This window comes from Muscardinus avellanarius (genome assembly GCF_963383645.1).
Source record: "Muscardinus avellanarius genome assembly, chromosome: 1".
NCBI lineage: Eukaryota > Metazoa > Chordata > Mammalia > Rodentia > Gliridae > Muscardinus > Muscardinus avellanarius.
Window position 1 is genome coordinate 31282005 of NC_137786.1, and position 21660 is coordinate 31303664.

Sequence of the window (21660 nt, forward strand, 5' to 3'; positions counted from 1 at the left end):
TCTCCTATACCTATTTATAATACAAAATAACCATTTCTGCCTCCTAAGTACTTTTTTCTCTTGAATTTTACTTTTATTCTAATAGCAATTTTAGGAAACTTGCTTGATTTTTTAATTCACATTTACCTTGTGTAAGTTTTAATATTTTACCTTTGTGTAAGTTTGTTTCATGTGAGTCTCAAGTAACCCTCATATAAATTGAAATTAGGTTTTTTAACTAAAAAAAAATTTACAACATTTGTAAACATGTACATTTGTACTGCTTTTGTCTGCACAACCTTTTCAAGTCTTTCTCAAACCCAACCCACATCTGATTACTCAGGAATATTTAGTAATTCCCCAATTCTTGCCAAATCAAGTGTGAGATCCAACAATCCCTCTAGGTAAGAGCATAATAACACTTATTGTTTTAATCTTTTTATCCCTATTTACATTCCTTATCTTGGATTATTTCATTCTAATCCTATAAGCATAATTAATGGAGAGCTTCTGCTATTGCGCCATTCTGATTTTGCTCATTGGAACACGGACCCACAAAGATGATGCTATTGCAGTTTCCATAGTGTTGGTCAGTAGCAGAAACAGAGCTGGAAGCAAGGTCTTTGGAGTCCTGCTTCTGTACCTTATCCTCTGCTGTATCCTTTCCTATCTCTTTAAAGATTATATTTGATGATCACAAGCCAGTATTTATTGACTGCCCCACAGAGCGTTTGTGGAAACACCATGGAGATGTCAAAATCAGCTAGAAAAGAATGGCATATCGCTCTTCTGATAAAAATATCTTTCAGCCGGCCATGGTGGCACACGCTTGTAATCCCCGCGCTTGGGAGGGGGAGACAGGAGGATCGCGCAGGTTCGAAGCCAGCCGTGCTGGCTTGAGAGACCCTGTTTCCAAATAAAAAAGTATAAAAATACGCACTGGGAGTGTAGCCCGGATGTAGAAGAGTTTCCAGGAACCCCAGTACCACCAAAAAAAATCTTTCAATATGTTTATTACATATACAGCCTCCACACAATATCAAACCAAAATGCTAAGAGCTCAAAGGCAAAGTGTTCCTTAAACACGGAATTACACAAGTAAAATTCTCTGTAGGCACTGGAATCAAAATGCTTGGGTTCAAATTACTGGCTCCACCAAATTGAAGGCGTAGGCAAATGTCTTAACCTCGCTCTTTCTCACTGGTCTCCTCAGAAGTCTACCTAACATGGGGGTCAGGAGGTCAGGACTATAAAGCTCTTAACATAAACCCAACACATAATAAATGTTCCAGGAATCCTATTAGTGAGAAAACTGTCAGATTTGGAGGCTATACATACTTAATTAATGGAATATTTTATTGCTATGAGTAAAATAATAATAATAGCTTTTATTAACTGAGAAGTCATTGTATACTCACCACTGTGCTAAGTGCTTTTTTGACAAGAACAGCTAAAAGGTAAATAAATAGTATTATTCCCATTTCACAGATAAAGTAACTGAAACAAAATATCATGGTGCATATCACTAAAGACAAAAGGTTCATATCTGGCTCCACCACTTATTCATTGGGAGACCTGAGGACAATATCTCCTCTGTGACTCAGTTTCCTCATCTGAAAAATTAATATAATGATAGCATCCATCTAAAGTTGCTGTGTAGCATTAAGTGGGAAAATACAAGTGCTGTTACACTCAAACACATTGACACATGTAAGAACCTATATAGGCTCAAAACCTGTAACTGTTGCTATTTTATTTGATTTTATATAACTTATAAACTATATAATTATAGTATTTTTATATTTATTAAAAATACTATTACATATGGATATGCTATGCACTATTATATTTATCATCTTTATTATTTCTCAGTATCTGGCATATGGGAGAATTAGGATCTTTAAAAGATTTTACTGTTAGTTCTTTGATACAAACTTATTTTTGGACCATCTCATTAAGCTCAGACCTTTTTTTATTAATAACATGTTCTACTTGTGATATTAATCAACAAGCTTATGCCCTTGGCTTAAATGCAGCATTTTTCAGAAAAATTCACTGGAAATATTTTTCAACAAAACAAATTTGTTGAGGACAGACATAGCCATCTGTGGATAACATTACTGAGGTGGATTTGTGACAGATACAGGCATATAATTTGAGAGTAGAAGCAAAATAATTTCTGGTTGAATGAACAGATATAATCCATAAGTACATTAGATATGTATGGCTATAATACACCAATAAAAAATTTAAAAATAAATTTGGGGGGACATTTTGGGGAGAAGCAAAGGATTTTGGACTGTGTGTGTGTGTGTGTGTGTGTGTGTGTGTGTGTGTGTGTTACTGTTACTGGGGATTGAACCCAGGGACATTCTACCTCTGTGCTACAAATCCATCCCTATTTTATTTTTATTTTGAAACTGGATCTCACTAGGTTGATGAGAATCTCACTACTCACTGAGACTGTCCTCAAAACTCGAACTTGTGATCCTCCTGTCTCAGCCTCCCAAGTACTGGGATTACAAGAGTGTGCCTCCATGCCTGGCTTTTTTGGCTTATTATACTGAATTAATTAGAACCAAGGTTCTCAAGCGTAAGACACTTTTGTCTCTCCTACTTAGGATCTGCGAGATCGCCTGTGGGACATTTGTGATGCCAGGAAAGAAGAGGCGGAGCAGGAGCGGCTGGATATCATCAATGAGAGCTGGTTGCAGGACACAATGGGAATCACCATGAACCACTTCTTTTCACTGATGCAGGTGAGAGCAGCAAGTGGCAGAGACACTCACTTCCCTCCACAGCCAGGTCTTTCATGGACAGCTCCTCGGGACTGTTAGGGGTCCCTGCAAAGATCGTCTTGCTCTTAACACTGCCTGGTGTGCATTTCAGCTTGCCAAGAAATTCAGCTGACACAAACCAATTTTGTCCCCAACCAAACAAGCACCCAATCTGGAAGCATCCCAAGCGGCTGCTCACCAGCTTTGCTTGCAAATGGCATAGATATGTGAGAGGGACCGACCACAAAGATAGTGTCTGCAACTGAGTTGTTTACATTGGTCGGCCTCTCAGAAACCCCAAATGCCTCCATCCAAGCCAGGAAAGCAGCCCTGCCTCGATGCATAGGATGGATCAGACCCAGCAGACATAATTTTTCTGTATGTGTGTGGTCCTGGAGCTTTTTATTGTTTGTTTGGAATCAGGTTCCTAAGAGTCTCACTGTGTTGCTAAAACTGTCCTTGAACCCATGATCCTCCCATCTCAGCCTTCCAAGTACTGAGATTACAGGTGTTTGTGCCACCATGCCTGCCTTCCCAGTAGGCATTAGATTCCTGAAAATTTAGTGTTTTCCAGTACAGTATTGGAAAACTAGATCATTTGTCAGATTGACTAAATTTGCAGCCTATTAAATAAAAATTGCATAAGACAAAATAAGAAGACAGATATCAATATTACTCTGATACACTTGCCAGCAACATGGAAGAGAGCACAGACCAGTCTTTGGTCCCAGCTCTGCCAAGACAAAGTGCTAAAAACCTTTTGAGAGCTGGAGTCCCGTGGTAGGTAAGAGAGTAGTCATAGGCCATTCATGTTTGCTAATCAACCTTACCAAAAGAAAAAGGAAACTCTCTCCTACCTTTAATACATGACATACACAACTTGGAGCAAGGCACTTGCCCTCACCAGGAACCTAGAGGCACTGCTTTCCCTGAGAACCAGTTATACTTCGAGATGGTTTTCAGGTCTTGAGAAAGACATTCCTGGCCTGTAGAGCCTATAAGATGCTTTTATAAGAGGTTCACATCTCAAAGGAACAAAGAAAGGATTTACAATGATGAGTTTTCTAAAGTACTCTAAATGCTCTAAGAGCAAGGTCAGAGACCTAGAAGCATGAGGAAGCCTGTCTAAAACTTACGCTGAGTGGGATGTCAAGGCTGTCTTGCTCAAGCAATGTCTCTGTAAATATTTTTTCCTAAGACAGTAACAGTAAAGATGGAGAATACAAAATGGCACATTTCTGGTTTTCAGTGGATTAACTTACAAGGAAATGCTGTAGGAAGTAAGAGTATCTGGTAATCTCTAGAGCTAGAACACAGTAGGTCTTCAGCAGATGCTTACTTAATAAATTATCATAAATGCTAGTACTAGTTCCAGACTTCAAAGGGACAACCCCAGGTGTGGAGGCAGGCTAGACCACAGGAGGCTAAAAAGCCAGCAGAAACCTGAGGGGTAGGAGCAGCCTCCTTGATTACAGCAGTCTTCCCTATGCCAGTTTTGTTTTCCAGAATATTAATTATCTTCCATCAATCATGATCCAAAAGTATGGGGGTTTTTTGGTTTTGTTTTTGTTTTGTTGTATTTTTTATTTTACTTTCTTTTGTTTTTGTTTTATTTTTAACTTTTTATATTTTATTTTATTTTATTTTATTTTATTTTATTTTATTTTATTTTATTTTATTTTATTTTATTTTGGTAGTACTGGGGTTCCTGGAAGCCCTTCTACCTCTGGGCTACACTCCCAGACCTATTTTATACTTTTTATTTGGAAACAGGGTCTCTAAAGCCAGCGTGGCCGGCTTCGAACCTGCGCCATCCTCCTGTCTCTGCCTCCCCAGTGTGGGGATTAAAAGCGTGCGCCACCACGCCCTGGTTTGTTCTTGTTTTAAAACAGGGTTTGCCACCAGGTGTGCTGATGCACGCTTGTAATCCCAGCATTTGGGAGGCTGAGACTGGAGAATCATGGTTCACAGACAGCCTCAGCTACTTAGTGAGGCCCTTTGTAACTCAGTGAGACCTGTTTTCAAAATAAAGAATAAAAAATAGGGTAGGGGGTATAGCTTTGAGGACAAATTCCCCTGTTCTATCTCCAGACCCTAAAAAAAAAAAAACAAAAAAAACCCCCAGGGTTTTCCTATGTTGCCCAGCCTGGCCTCAAACTCCTGAGCTTAAGCACCCCTTCAGCCTCAGTTCCCAAATAAATAGCTGGGACTACAGGCTTATTCCAATATGCCTGGTGATCCAAAAATATTAAGTGAAAAATCCTAAAAATAAACAGTTCACAAATTTTTTTTTTTGTGTGTGTGTGTGTGTGGTACTGGGGTTCCTGGAGCCCTTCTACCTCCAGGCTACACTCCCAGACCTATTTTTACATTTTTATTTGGAAACAGGGTCTCCTAAGCCAGCGTGTGCGGCTGGCTTCGAACCTGCGCGATCCCCCTCTCTCTGCCTCCCAAGTGTGGGGATTACAACCGTGCGCTACCATGCCCGGCTGTTCACAAACTTTAAATGACATACCATTCTGGTATCATGATAAAAATTCTTGCTCCATCTTACCAAGAATGGGAATCATTCCTCTGTCCAGAGCATCCATGCTGTATATGATACCCACCCCTTTGCCATTTAGTAATCATCTAGGTTATCAGATCAACTATCACAGTTTTGCAGCACTTGTCCTCAAGTGACCCTTAGGTAGTAGCCTAATGTTACATCATAATGTCTGTACTATTCACATCACTTCCTCTCATCACAAAGGCGTTGTATCATCTCACATCATCAAATAAGGATGAATATGGTATAACTGATATTTTCAGAAAGCATTCACATTTGCATAACTTCTATTACCATATATATTTTATAGCTTTTCTACTTTGCTATTTGTTATTATTGTTCATTTCATTGTGTCTACTCTAAGCATTATCAAAGGTATATATGCACAGCATTATGGTGGCACAGCAAAACTCTACCGGTGTGAGATGTAGCCGTGGATTCTTGTTCTTAGCTATTTTAGAAAAGAATAGCTTGAACTCTTCTGCTGTAAGCTTAAGCAATTTTATTGTTATAAAGGCAGAAAGACAGGAAAAGAAATTAAATTAAAGCACTATATCAGAAGGATGTAGTGGAGTAACTTGAGAATAAGTTACTGAAGTTTTTGGATACAGAACAGTTTTTATAAGGGTACATTATCGTTCATCTTGGCCAACCAATAATCTTCTCACCCAGGTGTGAGCCCGCCCATTAACTCCTCCGTGCAGGCCCTTTTTTATGATTATAGGAATTGTGATTATAGAGATTTCTTGCTCAGCCAAAAGCCTTCCTCTTCCTGCCTTGATGCAGGTGTAGGCCTAGGTCTTTGTTAGGACCCAAATGATTAAAAAAGCCAGGAGTCACATGGTATCTGCTTCCCCCTGACAGAGGCCTGTACCCTCCTCCCACATTCTCGGGGAATTCTAGCCTATCTGCTAGAAGTTAGTTATTTATTATGTAAACCTGTATTTAAAATATGAAGGCCCTAGGTCCCAACTCTTCTGTGTACTTGCTAATTACTTTTAGTGAGGGAACTCTACATTATAACAATCTGCCTGAGTGCCTGGCAGCAACCAGGCCCAGACTACATTTTACATTTTGAAACTCATTTCTGAGACATTAATACCAAAGTCATTTTCCAACACTTTAATACCAAAGTCATTTTCCAATACTGGCACATTCCCCCCTCTTTCTATTAACTTCCTGACACCTGTCAGGCCAAAGTAATTTGCCTAAGTATGAAAGCTTATTTTTACTAGCCCTTGATACAACTCTTATTAACAATGAATACAGGCTCAATCTCCATCAGTCCTCCCTCTTTTTACTACTTGCATCCACCCAGCAAAGGAATAAGGTCATCAAAATCTATCATTTACTGCTTTCCTGCTGAGAAGGGATGGAGTGGGGCTCGAGCTTCAGGATGCATGTAAGCAGCCTGACTTTGAGGGAGTCAGATGAGTGAGTTTCTTGAGTCTCTACGGCCATCCAAGGGGCTTCAGTAAATGTTCATCTTAGGTTCCCTCTGGTGCATCATAACTTGATGGCTTTAACTCTGTTTAAGACAAACTTAACCACATAATATAGAAACCATGGGCCAAAAATATAAGTATGAATAGGATGGCTTTCAGAGGTCTTAATAGAAACTTATTGTAAGTCTTTTAACTAATTTTTATGTAAAATCATCTTTATCACATATGCAAACAAACATCCCACAAATGCTTTAAGACTTGCCTTAAACCTTTGATTTTTTATCCTAGTCTTTTCTTTTCCCAATTGGGGTAATCTTAGGATAAACCTTACTCTATTCAAAATGCATTCTTATTCTTACAAAGTTTCCTTCTTCTTCTTCTTCCACCAAAAACTTTACACCCACACACTTTTTACATCTGTCTCTTGTTCCTACATACAGCGCTAACCCAAAAAAATACCATTTTATAATTTTGTTTTTATCACAATTTAGAAACCCATTTAAAAGACTTAAGTGTAACTTTAAACTTTATGAAGTTAAGAGCATTTTAAAGCATTACATTTTACATTTACCCAACTTAATAAATGAATTATAGATTACCACAGAAAATTAAGACATCAGGTAAGCATCACTAGCACCTTAAAACATTAATCCTGCAAAAGGAATAAAACTAAAGGCAGTGCACATTGTATTTGATCACATACCGTAGTAACTGTATTATAGATTGCCACAGAAAGCTAAGACATCAGATAAGCATCACTAGTGTCTTAAAACATTAGTTTTGACAAAGAAAAAAGATCTTTAAAGGCAGTGCCTATTGTATTCAATAACATCTCAAAGAGGTCTAAGCATTACAGTGGTCTGGAAATATTTTTAGAGATTTACATTTTAGCTAGGATTGGCTGAGATTAACAAAAAAAAAAAAAAAAAAAAAAAACCCTCAAGCAGCATTTTGTCCTAGTACAGTCAGCAAAAAGAGAAAAAAAAATAGTTTAAGTTTTTGTTTTTTTTTCTTTTGGGGCTTTTCTGGAAAGATAAGGCAAAACATGGTATAATTTTAAATAATACCAAGGGAGAGGCTTGTACACAAGTTAGTTGGTTTCCTGACATTATATCTCCTTTATAATAGAGCAGCTGGAGTCTCTAGTATAACTAAGAAAGAATGAGATAAGTGGAGGCCCCAGGAGCAGGCTAAATATTGAATAAAGAAAAATTTTAGAGGCTGGCCTGGTAAGTCCCAGACCATAGCTATATGTCTGAATCTTGGACCAAGGGAGAAGGGTAACACCTTACACCTGGCCCCAGTGTCTACAGAGAACCGGACAGTCTGAGATTCCACTGTAAGGCTTGCCCAAGGCTCTTTTGTCTTAACTCAGGTGGTGGGAACCTGGAGGAACAACCCTGGAACTCATCACTGGCAACCTGGATCTGGGGGCACTCAGAGTTTTTTTGTTTTTTTGTTTTTTTGTTTTTTTTTTTTATGGTACTGGGATGGAACCCAGGGGATTTTCTACCTCCGGGCTATACTCCCAGACCTATTTTATACTTTATTTGGAAACAGGGTCTCACTAAGTTGCTGAGAGCCTCACTAAGTAGCTGAGGTGGTTTCGAACCTGTGCGATCCTCCTGTCTCAGCCTCCCAAGCGCAGGGATTACAAGCGTGGGCCACCACGCCTGGCTGTGCTCAGAGTTTTAATGGTCCCCCTTGCACTGTGGGCAGGGCCTTGGAGGGCCTTTTTGGCCTCCTGGTTGAGGGCATTCATACTGGAGATGCCCTGGTTCTCCACACTTAACACAGACTCGAGCCCAGGCTTTTGTGGGATTAGTGCTCAGCCAGAATTTTTTCATGTTGTTTGTCCTGTTTTTCCCTTTCCAAGTTCCTATTATTATAAACTGAATTAGCAGACTGCAGTAGTGATTTTAGATTAAATTTGTCTGACTCCGACGCCAGTTTTGGGGGTTTTTCTTTTATATCCGGTGTGGATTGAGTTAAGAATCTGTCTCTGAGGATGGCCTTCCCCTTCTATCAGGTAAGAAATTGAGCAACCTGAATGCCTGCACCTATTGTTTGGGGTTAGTGGTATAACTATCAAGGTCCCTTTTAATTCCTTTAAGCTCAGCCAATACAGTTTGTGGACAGATTGAATTTCAAACTCCCCCACTCCCACACTGATGTCAGGAGAAACATTCCTTTTAGCCCTCCTGGCTGCTTGCTGGGGGTACCTGGTCTTTGGGTTTTGCCTCTACTGCTGCTGTGGAACAAAAACTATTCATTATCACTCTATGTTACTGTTTATCATGTCATCACAACTAGTTTGTTGTGTCCTAGAGGACCAGAGCCTGGTCATGTTGTTTGGTTTTGTATTTGTGTATACAGCAATTTTAGCATACCCTAGCTCAGCTAATGTGTTGCCTATGATAAAGAAAACGTGTCAATGTTTGCTATGCATCGATTGATTGACTCTAGAACACAGGAAGAATTCCTGATACCAAAATAATAGATAATATGCACTACTTCAATATTATGCATACTGTGAGTTTTTTCATAGTATCAAGAAATGTAAAAATGTTATCTTGTTAAGTGGAATTATGATCAATAAGTATGGAGCACAAAGTCACTAGTTATCTTTTAATTTTTTGAAAATTTTAGGCAAATACATATAGCCAGTGCTCTTTCTTAATTTCTAGGAATTAATTTCAGCCTAAATCCTTTCTAAAGGGTACTTATAGAGTCTTATGTAAGAAATTTGTACATATCGGTTTCTCTTAGGTATTAACTCTCACATTCACTATTAAAGGCAGAAGTGAACCGTTTCCAAGATACAAAGAGACTCCTTCAAGATTATTACAGGGCGATGGAAGGCAAAATGCCAGTAGACAACAATAAGAAATCTACTCGGATTCCGTTGGTTCAACTAGACGGTAAAGACATTTCAGAAAACCAGCTTAGGTAAGGCCAGTCATCATGTTGCACTGTAACTGTGTTAAACAGAAAGCTCTGTGATGTCATTACCACTAGTGACTAATTACCACTAATAAAAATATCAAAATCATTTTTCTGCAAATCTAAAACCCTAAAAAGCTCCAAGAAATTAATTTAATTTTTTCTAACTTCACTGTGTCATATTTTATTCTTTTGTTGCAGAGTTATACATGGTTATTATGGGGTACCTCCACAGATTCTTCTGTTCTGGGGTTATTAGAGAATATATGATCTATATAAGGTCTGAATTCTGAAACAGTTTTGGCCCCCATGGATCTCTAGTAAAGAATTATAGCTCTACCACCTTTCTAAAAAGAACAAGGCAGTGTGTGTGTGTGTGTGTGTGTGTGTGTGTGTGTGTGTGTGACTATGTAAATGAAAATGTATGTTATGAGTCTTCTTTTATAGATAGGAAATTGACAAAGACTCCGTCACATCTGATTGTGACCTGACCTTGTGACTGACTTATTCATAGTCTAACATCAGAATCCTATATTGTAGGATGGAAGAAAAAATATATTTTCAGCCAAACACATTCTGTATAATATAAAAGTTTCTAAATAATTTTTTGAATAGACATAATGAGTGGGGGTAGGGGAAGGGCAAGACCTCAAACTCTGAGAAGCTATGAAGAGATAAAAAATGTCTTCAAGAAAAGGAGGTGGGAGCAGGGGTAATTCTTATAGTATGGCCTCCAACCATAAAACACTAAGAAAAATCTTTTTAAACTTTGCACGAATTAAAATAAACAAAAGCAACTAAAATAGAATTCAAAATCTTTTAGTTGTAAATGAACTAGTTAAAAATAAAGACAAGAAAGAGTTAAAATAGTATTTTCTGATGACCAGTAAATAGGCCATGAGAAAAGAAAAAACCGTAGATATAAAGAAGAGGAAAAATGAAGACATTTTATTTTTAAAAAACAATATACATATTAAGTTTAAATGTTAAATTTAGGTCTTGGAGATGAGCTATGTATTTTATGTTGAAAGTGGTATTATCTTTGCTTTTTACAAGCTTACTCAGTGAATAGGAGTAATGGAAATAGTACTTAGAATAGTAAATATATCTTGAAGTCAGGCAAATCTGGTTTGAATCCTTGATCTGTCACTATCAACCACATATAAGTAGGTTAAGATTAAGATGCTACTTGTCTAGTCAAATCACTCCAACTCTTTTTAAGCCTCAGTTTCTTTATCTGTAGAGCAAGGTTGTTGTGAGGATTATAGAAAACAGAATCTATAAAGCATTTGGAACTGTATCTAGGAATCAGACTTGATATTTACTCCCAAAGACAATACATGGTGACTATTATTGTTATTACATAATATTCAATGCACTCTTTTTGCACATATGCAATATTTTAATTATGAGTATTACATGCTTTTTTTTTTTGTTATACCATCCCTTGTTTTCAAAGAGATTTTAGATGGCTTGAACACAATAGGGTTTATACAACCATCCCAGGTCCACCACCACCTCTCTCTCCAGACTTCTTCCATCTAGTGCAATCAAATCCTTGTCAGGCTCAATTCTGTACAAGAATACATAAGAAGGAAAGCACATACCCTCTTCTTGATACAAGAGAAATCTTCAGCAGGTTGCTGAAATAGAACTTTGAAATATAAAAATAAAATATTCCAAAGGCAATATGAACCATTGGAGCCATCAAAAAAGGCCAACTTTCAAAGCCTAAAGTGGCAGTGCACAAAATAGCAAGTCATGGGGAAGCTATCAATGTTGGTTAGTAGAAGAAAACCAGCAAAAGAGTAGCCAGTTCTTATTTTCTGCAAGACATGTCTGCACAAAGTCACCTCAAATCACTGCTGTTAGTATCTGTTAGAACAATCAGTCAATTGGTATGTCAACCAACCAACCAGCCAACCAACCAATTAACCACCGTCTCTACAACATACAGAGAGAAACACAGTGCTAAGCATTCTCACATAGCTTTTCTACTTTATTCCTCCCAACAATCCTATCTATAAAAATAATAGTAGTGTGGTAACATTTATAATAATAGTAGCAACTATTAATTAGTTGATAATGACTCTGGAGTACTAATAATATTATTATGTTTTCACTATGCTAAAAGGCTATGATATTGGCATTATGCTAAGATTTTCAGAAAGTCAACTGACATGCATAAGTTCATATCTACTAATAGTAGCAGAGCTACCTAGACCAGTTTATTCAAGTAAGTGAATTCTAAGCCCAAATTATTTTTCTAAATGGCATGCTACTACTGTTGTGCTACAAAGCAAGGTTTTGGGAAATATGTGTAATTCTGTAATAAATGTCCAGAGATGACTACATGAACTTTACCTCATTTTGTTGGACACATGAACCACAGCTGAACGGGAGTGACGATGATTTGCATTATTTGATAATTAAAGTATAACTTAACTTGTGGATTGATGAACAGAATATCCACAAAACAGTGCCTTAATAAGCATATGAGGCTGTCAGAATTTTAAGCACTATAGGAATAGAATGCCAAGTTCAAGTTCAAGAAACCTTGTTCAGGAAATGCACTTCTGTTAAGTTTATTTGTTTGCTTTTTTTTTTTTTTTTTTTTGGTGGTGGTGGTACTGGGTTTCCTGGAAGCCCTTCTACCTCCAGGCTACACTCCCACGGGCTACACTCCCAGACCTATTTTTTTTTTTACCTTTTTATGTGGAAACAGGGTCTCTTAAACCAGCAAGGCTGGCTCCGAACCAGCGCGATCCTCCTATCTCCCCCTCCCAAGCGCGGGGATTACAAGCGTGCGCCACCACGCCCGGCCTGTTTGCTTGTTTTTTTATGACTGATTTATTTCTCATCAGAAGCCCTGGTCAAATTTAAAAGTTCTATTTCTTCACAACCACTGATGTTTAATTCTCCTTTTTATAATTAATGAGAATTAAAACTGAAAATGGTATTTTGTTGTTGTTGGTTTTGCATTTCCTCTTATTTTTTTTTAAATTGGTGCACTGTATTCATACATCATAGTGGGATACAAACTTTTGTAGACATACATGCACACATCGCCCAGTCAGCCCCCACTCGATCCCTACCCCATTCTCTCCCCATCTCTCCCTCCCATGCTTGGCTTAGTGGTTGACATCTAGTATTATAGCAATTTATCCAAAATTAAAAATGATAATCTCACATAACAGTTTCATTTGTCTGATACCAAGCTTTTGATGACTTAAAGATAACATTTCAATATTTCTTTTTGCTTTCTTTCTTACCAGAGAATATTTTTTTCTATTTTTTTTAGGTGAAACTATCATATATTTATATATTTATTTTTCAGAAAAAAAAATCTATCCTAATATGGAAAATGGACTCTAGATACCCAAAACGATCTTGAAAAAGAACAAAGCTAGAAGATATATATTTTCTGATTTCAAACCATATAAAGCTACAATAATTGAAACAGTGTACTACTATTCTAAAGGCAGATATATAAACCATTGCAGTTAAATAAAAGCCTAGAGCTAAATTCTTCCCTATATTGTCAAGTTATTTTTGACAAGGTTTCCACGAACATTTGGTGGTGGAAATAATAATCTTTTAACTAAATATTGTTGAAACATAATAATTACATAGAAAAGAATAAAGTTGGACCCTTACCTAATCCCATATACAAATATTAAATCAAAATAGATAAAAGACCTAAATATAAATCTGGGTCATAAAACCTCACAACATTGAAATTGGCAGTGATTTCTTGGATATGATTTCAATGGCACAGGCAACAGAAGAGTATACAAACTCCCTAAAAAATAAAAAAAAAATATTGTATATCCAAAGACAATGTAAACAGAGTTAACAGTTACTAATAGAATGGGATAAAATATTTCCAAATGCTATATCTGAAGGTATATTAATATTCCAACTAGAAATCCTAAAAATTAACAACAATAAAGGCAAACAATACCATTTAGAGATAGGTAAAAGACTAACATAAATAATGAATCTCCACAGATAACCAATCTTAGTTGTCTGTTGGATGGAAAATCTTGTTTCTCTGGTTCTGGTGTGTGTTACCTATTTCTTCTTTGTAGTTAATCTCTTTGAGTATTTTCTCTAGTGCTGGTTTTGAAGACATAAATTCCTTCAGTTTCTGTTTGTCATAGAAGCTTCTTATTTCTCCATCTAATTTGATAGAAAGTTTTGCTGGGTAGGAAATTTTTGGCTGGAAGTTGTTTTCTTTCAGAGTTTGGAATATGTTACTCCAAGCCGTTCTGGCTCTCATGACTTGGTTTGGGAAGTCTGGAGTGATTCTAATTGGTTTGCCTCTGAATGTCACTTGGCCCTTTGTTTTTGTTGCCTTTAAGATTCTCTGCTTGGCTTCCACATTGGTCATTTTGACAATTATGTGGCATGGGGATCCTCTTCTCTGATCCTGTCTAAAGGGAGTTCTATAAGTTTCCTGGACCTTTGTATCAACCTCTTGCTCTATGTTTGGAAAATTTTCTGCTATTACTTCCTTGAAGAGATTGTTGATCCCTTTGGTTTCACTTTCTTTTCCCTCCTCTATTCCAATTATTCTTAGGTTAGCTCTCTTAAAATGGGCCCATATTTCTTCCTGCTGTCGGATATTTTTTTCTAGATTAGAAACTATGCGTTCATTTTTGGAATGATCATCTTCTAAGAGCGAGATTCTGTTCTCCATGTGGTCTAATCGGTTGTTTGTGCTTTGAATTGAGGCCTTTACTTCATTAATTGCATCCTTTATCTCTTTTTGGCTCTCTGAGTTCTTTTCGAAGCACCTCTATTATTTCTACAGTTATTTTCCTGATTTGATCTTCTAGAAATCTCTGATTTTGTGTTTTATCGGGTTCTGATGTTGTGGGGTTGTGGGCATTCATTGCTCCAGTATTATTCCTCTTTCCCATGATTTCGGATGTTTGTGCCTTCTCTGGGTTCTTCCCTTGGGTCACTATGACTTCACTTAAGGTGTTCTGGATCTCGAGTCAATAGTATCTCAGACCCCACTACTCCTTTACTGGGTTGTATCACAGAGTCTCCAACCCAGAGAGTCAATAGAGGCTGCTTTAGACTGTGGGGGGTGCCAGGTTGCAAGTTCTCCTATAGTGTGATATCTCTGCCACCGCCCCTCCCCCACTGGGTCAAGTCCCAGGGAGTACAGTACTGGGATTTCTTCTCTGTGGCCTGCAATTTGACTCACTGTTCTTGAGTACGCAGATGTATCTGTACTGGATTCGGTGAATTCTCTGCTGCTGCCGCCGGTGGCAATATGGCGCCACTGCTACGCCCTCGGCCATGAGGCTGGTGTATTTCTTCTTGGTTTTGATTTCCACTCTGAATCCCTGCAGCGTGTGCTGAGCTCAGCCACTGGGAGCTTTAGATTTTACCTGCGGCGAGAAATCCCGCCTGGCTGTTCCGCAGCGGCTCACCTCGGCTTGCTGTAGCTGTCCGGTGAACTCGCCGCTGCCGCCGGCAGTATGGCGCTGCTGCCGCGGCCTTGGGCATGAGGCCAGTGTATCTCCTCTGTGGCTCTGAGCTCTGTTCTCAGTCTGCTTTCTCTCTGGAGCCTGGTGATTTTTTTGTTTCTCTGGTGATGGTGTTTTCTGGCTATGAAAGGCGCTGATTTTGTGGTAATGGAGATTAGTTGTTAGCGGGGCTCTTAAGCCCCGCTTTTTTCGGTCGCCATCTTCCCGGAAGTCCGCATTTCCTCTTATTAAGGAGACTTTTTGGACCACAAAAAATTGAATTCAGTGTTTTATAATCTTTTATCCCACTAAATGAATTCTCTCAGAACCAGTATGGTAGTGCATGCTTGCAATATCAGTACTTAGGAAGGCTAAGACAAGAAGTTCACAGGTTCAGGGCCAACATCAGCAACTTAGCAAGACTCTCAGCAACCTAGTGAGACCCTGTTTCAAAATAAAATTTAAAAAAACTGGCTGGGGATGTAGCTCAAGATAGAATGCCCCTGGGGGGTTAAGCCCCAGTACCACACACACACAAAAGTAATAATAATAATAATAATAATAATAATAATAATAAACACATTCTCTCAGGAAAACTTTGAAATGGAGATTAAAAACAGGACAAAAAAGTGACAACATAAACCTGATCCCAAAGATAGAATTCTATTAAATAAAATCTTTATATTTCTTTGTTTTTTTTTCTAAAGAATTCCTCTAGTTCCTCGAATATCTATTTCTCCGGATGCGTCAGTGCCCAAACTCAAAGTCAAAACAATACTGAAGGGCAAGGTCGATGGCTCACTAGAAAATGTAGAGTCGAGTTTTGAGTCAGACGAGAAGCTGGTGATGGACACCTGGCAGCAAGCTTCTCTAGCGATCTCTCACATGGTAAGCAGTGCTCACTGTTACTACATTTGCACTCCATGATTCCCGTTCACTGTGTGCCAGATTGGTAATGTGCTTCAGGTAGAGAAGTTCTACGATGTTCTAAATCATTATAGAAATTCATGCTTTCAACAATTTTGTTTTCTGATGAAGTAGGAAATGAAATTATTTCATCCACAATTATTTGAGATCATAAATGAAATGGACCAAAACTCAGATTATTTTCTGCCCTGGGCCAGGGTTCCAAGTTCAGGGGACTAAAGGGCCAGACATGGAAGGTTCATGAGGCATTAACCTGAGAAGTATAGGAAAATGTGTGAAGAGAGGAAGACACTGGCTCCTAGAAACCACACCCTGTGCTATTCTGCTCTGGCTAAGTGTGCCATTCGAAAATCAGGCTCAGCATGACCAGATTTTCCATTTATCCAAGAACAGCCAGAAACTCAAAGTTTTCTGTGAAGCTACTGATTTTAACAGTAAGAAATGAAACCAAATTCTAAAAATCACTTGACAGAGTCACATAAAAAAACATGACTGGTACATAGGCTTCTGGTATTCTACCTCTCTGCTGGGCGTTTCTCCTGAATCACCTGTGGGGTATCATTATCATCTTTACAGTGGAGGACTAAGGTTCAGAAAGATTGAGAAACTTGCCCCAGAACTCCCAGCAGGGAAATGTCAAAAGGCAATTTGAACCTAGATCTATGACTTCAAAGTTCATATCATTTTCACCCAAATAAGAAGGGAGAGAGAAAACACACAAATGAATTTCACCCAAACAGAGGCCCCACACCATGGGGAGAAACACCCAGGTTTAACTGGAGTGACCGTTGCTCCCTCATCTGCCAGCTCCTGGGTCCACACATGGGGTTTCTGGTTTCCTTCTGTGTGGACCCTCCATCGGCTTTCCCTGATGAACCCCATTTAAGGGGAAGCAGTGTTGACTTTCCCAAGGACTTTGTGAGTGAGGTTAAGAAGGCGCTCGCCTCCCTGCTTCCTCCTCGCAGCGACAATGAGGAGCGTCTGGGCTGCCGTCCTCCTGGCTCTCCTGGCCTTCCTGTGGCTTTCTTCTGATCTTCGCAAGCAGCAGCCTCCAGATTTCCTCAGTTTTTCCCTCTTTGTTTGTTCTTCTTACTTTTTTCCTCTCTCAAAAGTAATTATAAATGCCTCTCGTTTTGCCTCTCATTTTCTTGTGGTTTTTTTTTTTTTAAACATTTTAGTGTAGATTTGGTCACACATCAGGAAAATGCATGAAATGTAGTCACAAGGCCTCATGGACCCGCCTACAGGAAATACCCACAGCCAAGTCCTGGCGCTGCTTCCTGACCCTAACCTGCTCTGCCCCCACCATCTTGCCTGGGTAGAAATCATTTTCTTGATTTTCCTAAGACCTTTATTACCCAGGTCATTATCTCTAAACAGTCTAATGTGGCTCGGCCTGCCTTTGAGCTTAAATAAATTACTAATGCCTGTTGTCTCTTTTGTGCAACATTAGTGATGAAATTCTTCTCATGTTTTTTAATATAACTATAGTCTCTTCATTTTTGTTGCTATGTAGTATTCCTTTATAAGAAGACATGTCAGTTTACTTAACTAGGCTGCTACTGACACATTTTGGGTTTCCAGTCTGATGCCATTATGGACCTAACTGCTAGGACTATTCTTGTACATGTTCACTGGAACCTGAGCACATGCTGCTGGTAAATATCTTAGGAGTATATGCTATCTTCTACATCAGGAGAGAGCACATTTGCTTTCACAGAAAAATTAGATTGATTGATTGATAGATATCCATACAAACTTTGCTCAATCAACATATAAATCTCATTGTTTATATTTTAATTTGTATAACTTACCTTATAATTTATTCTTTTTATTTCAAAATAAATACGTCATTAATTACATATATATATGCATTATCATTTAAAACTTCTTTTTCCTCCTTGCATTTGTTTTCTCCTTCTTTGAATTATTCAGAGTTAAGACAAAAGCACCGACTATGAGGGTGAATTTATTCATATTCTATCTGTAGTTGTATCAATTTTTGCTTCATATAAAGATGAGAGAGTGATGTAATCCCAGCATTCGGGAGGCTGAGATCGGAGGATCACGGTTTGCGGACAGCCTCAGCTACTTAGGCCCTTCGTAACTTAGTAAGACCCTGTTTCAAAATTAAGAATAAAAAAATAGGGCAGGGGGTGTAGCTCGGAGGTTGAATGCCCTGGGTTCCATCCCCAGACCCAGAAAATTAAATAATTTAAAATATTCAAATGAAAGAAAACAAAGAGGGACGGGCAATATAAATATAAAGCACACAGCAAGATGGTAGCAATAAAAAGATGAGAATGAAATTAGTTATATGCAAGTTTTGAATTATTAAATATTTTTGATGAATTGGATATTTTCTTACTATGAGGTCATCTTTAGCTATAATGTTTTCTATAAATTATATTTGAGATATTGTTACGTCTTATCTTTTTGATATCCTTTAATTTAAACCTTTGTATCTTTACATTCTTCCGTTTTTTTTTTTCCTTTTTTATTTTTTTACTGCTGTATTGTAGTCATTCACCTTAATGGAGTACAAGATGGCAGAGGCACACATCACTCATTCCCTCCCCCTCCCTCCTTTTCATGTTTGGCTTACTGATATGTTTGTGAATGTACAGCATATTCATTAGGGAACTTTCCTCTTTTCCCCTCTCATAACCCTCAGTTGGATGGCTTTATTTGTTCATCTATGATTTCTCTTTCTTCATCTAGACTTCCTTCTATGACCCTCTTTCTCCTTAGTTTCCACATATTGAGAGAGCATCAATTTTTTACTTTTTGTGACTAATATCACTTAGCATAATGTTCTCCAGCTCCATCTGTCTCTCTCTAAATGACATAATTTTGTTCTTCTTTATGGCTGAGTAAAATTGCATTGTGTATATCTCATAGTTTTGTAATCCATTCATCTGTTGATGGACATCTTGGCTGATTCCATAGTTTGGCGATTGTGAAATTCAAATGGCCAATAAATGTATGAAAAAATGTTCAAGCTCATTGGCAATCAGAAAGATACAAATCAAAGCTACCCTGATATTTTACTTACTTCCAATTAAAATGGCCGTCATTAAGAACAAGCAGCAACAGCATGCTGAGGAGGGTGTGGAGAAGTGAGAACTCTAATACAGTGTTGGTGGGATTGAAAATTAGTGCAAGCACTTTGGAAAGCAGTATGGAGGATCCTCAAAAGAAGTGGAATGACCATATAATCTAACAATCCCACTTCTGGGTATCTACCCAAAAGAATGGAAACCAAACTACCAGGCTAATGCATGCATATCTATGTTTCTAGCTGCACAATTCACAATCGCCAAACTATGGAATCTTTTTCTCCTTTTTAAGTTTGGAAGTAATGAATTCTATTACTAGTCTATTACTGGTTATCCTAGGAATTACATCATAAATTATTAACTCATTGGTTTATTATTTAGTCAATAATTCATGGTGTTTTACCTAGGGTAACCACTAAGTGAATTATTGTATGTTATTTCCAAGCTAACAGAAGGAGAAAATTAAATAACTTAAAATATTCAAATGAAAGAAAAAAGAGGAACAGGCAATATAAATATAAAGCACACGGCAAGATGGTAGATTTATTTCCCAAATATATCTACAGCTACATTAAATTAAAAAGTGAAAAATGATCCAGATACAAGAAAATAATTGTTAGATTTGTGTGTGTGGATGTGTGTGGGAATGGTGGTGTGGTGCTGGGGATTAAACCCAGAGACATTCTACCTCTGATTTATGCCCCCAGCCCTGTTTTGTTTTATTTTATTTTATTTTATTTTATTTTATTTTATTTTATTTTATTTTATTTGGAAAAGGGCCTCACTAAGTTGTAGAAGGCCTCACCAAGTTTCAGAGGCTGGCCTCAAACCTGTGATTCTTCTGTTTCAGCCTCTCAAGTACTGGGATTACAAGTATGTGCCACCATGCCTGGTTCCATTTTATTTTTATTTTGAAACAGGATCTCGCTAAGTTTCTGAGGGCATCCTCAAACCTGTGATCCTCTTGTCTCAGCCTCCCAAGTACGAAAATTATAGGTGTGTGCCACTATATCTGGCATATTAGATTTTTTAAGGCATATGATGCTTATAAGGATATAAAAATGACTCTTCATTATTGAGCCAAAAGGAAAATGACATTGTGTGATCATCTCAAGCAGCCACCATAGAATTCCAAATCCTTGACATAGATAACTAGAGACTCAGCCCTCCACATCCTGACCAGTACCAACTCATCCAACCCTCTTATCAACTGACTGGTTGTGCTTGCTCTATTTTTCAGGGACATCACCAATTTCAATGCTTTGGCTGCAGCCATATGCCCCTCCTTCTTCTCTTTGCTTCAATATTGTACTTTCTTTAAACCATCAGGACTAGTGCCTGCCTGGATTCCTAACCAGCGAGGTGCCATTGTCTCCTCAGCCTTCTATGACCACAAGCTGTTTCTATCCTTATAGGGTTATCATCTATCTCACTCATTTGGCTCTAAATATCCAGACCATTGTTTATAATTTTGACCTTGTTAGTTGTTTTCCTAAATACTTAACTAGATTCTTAAACTTTCCATATCCCCTAGCTTAGCATAATGCCACCTGTAACATAATACTAGATGCTAGATACAGCCTTGAGATGCTGCTGCTAAACCCACAATGCTGATGTTAGTTTTAAAGATGATAAAGACAGTGATGACCAGCACGAAGACTCCATAAGTATTAAGTACCAGAGAGTGGAAGGCCAGATACAGGAGCTCCAGAAAACAATGTGAATTATTCTTATTGTTAGCTGAGCTACATAAACATAACTCACAAATATTATATATCCCATTAAAATTCATAGTAAATAACATTTAAGGCATTATAGTTTTAAACACTATAACAGAAAGAACGGGTTACGTGTATTGATTAACCTGTGTTATTGTTATATACTTTTATTGGTGCATTTTAGTCTCACAACATAATATAGTTCAGAGTGAGAGTGAAATACGTGCACACAGCACTTGGTCAGCTCCCTCCCAGCTCCCTCCACTTCCCATACAGGGAAGGTGGGCACTGGGATTCCCATATATGTATATAATGTAATAGAAGTGTTAACTTGTGTGATTTAGGAAAATCTCTTAACTTCTCTAGATCGTCAATTTCTTCTCTGTAATATGGAAGATATCCCTGAAAGATTGAAAAGACTCAATGAAATAATGCATATGAAATGTTTTAGAAACTACAAATATAATTGATTAGTTTATTAGACATTATTTAAAGTCATACCATTTTCCTTTTAGGCTTTTAAAACATCACAAGAAGCATAGGACAAAGGGCTATTAGTAGTTGCTGTTAATAACAATTATATATAAATCCAGATTTCTGTGTTTCTAATAGATATTATGACTTTGATGTCACATTGATCAAAGGCAGACAAAAAATAAAAAAATTATTCATGGTTTTATCACCCAGAACCCAGATGCTTAAACTTTTCCTTGGTATAAAACAAAGGTTTAGGGAACTTTGAGTTCCAAATGAGACAGGTATGATTCAGTAAATTGATGTG

At 37.8% G+C, this 21660-nt stretch overlaps 1 protein-coding gene across 1 annotated transcript in view; it reads left to right on the forward strand.

The window, feature by feature from the left end:
• SPEF2 (sperm flagellar 2) overlaps positions 1 to 21660 on the forward strand; it is a gene marked incomplete at both ends in the record, with an annotated part of 204416 nt that overhangs the window by 123298 nt on the left and 59458 nt on the right. The window contains 3 exons of the mRNA XM_080719700.1: positions 2601 to 2738; positions 9547 to 9698; positions 15883 to 16063. Coding sequence (XP_080575826.1) covers positions 2601 to 2738; positions 9547 to 9698; positions 15883 to 16063 — 471 coding nt within the window. The remainder of the gene's footprint in view (positions 1 to 2600; positions 2739 to 9546; positions 9699 to 15882; positions 16064 to 21660) is intronic.